Below are 826 nucleotides of genomic sequence, written 5' to 3'. Positions count from 1 at the left end.
TACTGATAGTATGCCACAAGTCTTCTTTAATAAGTAGCAATTCTACTTTGCACTTCCATACTTGGAAGTTTGTATTGTTTAGCTTCGTAATATAGAACCGCGGTGTATCAGACATCATTTCTTTTTATGCCACGTATCCTGGGCCCATAACCTGTTGTAATATTTTATTCTGGATGTCAGTACACAGTCGCACACTTTACGAGAGAGCTGCGACTCAACGCAAGAATACAAAAGAAATATAAAGTGTACTGTATATCACGAATTACAATGCCAGAACACACTTTAATATATATAATGAGAAACGATAAAGCTCTGAACGCAACGTACTTCTAGAGAACGCAAGAAGCGGAAGAGACCGGAAGAGCAAGAAGCTTCTCAGCGCCGTCTCTCTAGTAACACAAAATATCTTTACGCGCGTGCGCACACATGCATCCATGCATCTAGTTCTCGCGGTACATTCAAATTGCTGTTGCACTCTAACACGCATTCCAACAATTATCAACAATGCATTCTTCAGGTTCAAAATTATCTTCTTCTACTTCTACATTTGGAATATATTCTACAATTTGTGGTTCATGTGGTTCTGATGGATCATCAAAATCAAGCTCATAATGATGTTCCAATAATAACGAATGAGTATTTTGAAAATTGTTTAGAATATTAACAATTTCATCATGGACTTCGATTTCCAAAGGTATTGTAGGTGTCGGTGTTATACTTGCAATATGAAAAGTTGTTGTTAACAAATTTATTACATTAGCAACATTAAACGGTGTCATTTTGAACACAAATCTATCAAGCAATAATAGAACTAACTAGTCAATGA

At 36.0% G+C, this 826-nt stretch overlaps 1 protein-coding gene across 1 annotated transcript in view; it reads right to left on the bottom strand.

Moving 5' to 3' along the window:
- The window catches only part of LOC105448012, a 4,916-nt gene extending 4,137 nt beyond the window's left edge, over nt 1-779 (bottom strand). Inside the window, exon 1 of the mRNA XM_011686371.1 lies at nt 482-779. Within this exon, the coding sequence (XP_011684673.1) occupies nt 482-779 (298 nt within the window). The remainder of the gene's footprint in view (nt 1-481) is intronic.
- Between the last annotated feature and the right edge of the window lie 47 nt (nt 780-826).

This window comes from Wasmannia auropunctata, unplaced genomic scaffold (assembly GCF_000956235.1).
Source record: "Wasmannia auropunctata unplaced genomic scaffold, wasmannia.A_1.0 LD336090.1, whole genome shotgun sequence".
Taxonomy (NCBI): Eukaryota; Metazoa; Arthropoda; class Insecta; order Hymenoptera; family Formicidae; genus Wasmannia; species Wasmannia auropunctata.
The sequence above is the reverse complement of the archived record's forward strand: the minus strand, read 5'-3'. Positions and strand labels throughout refer to the sequence as shown.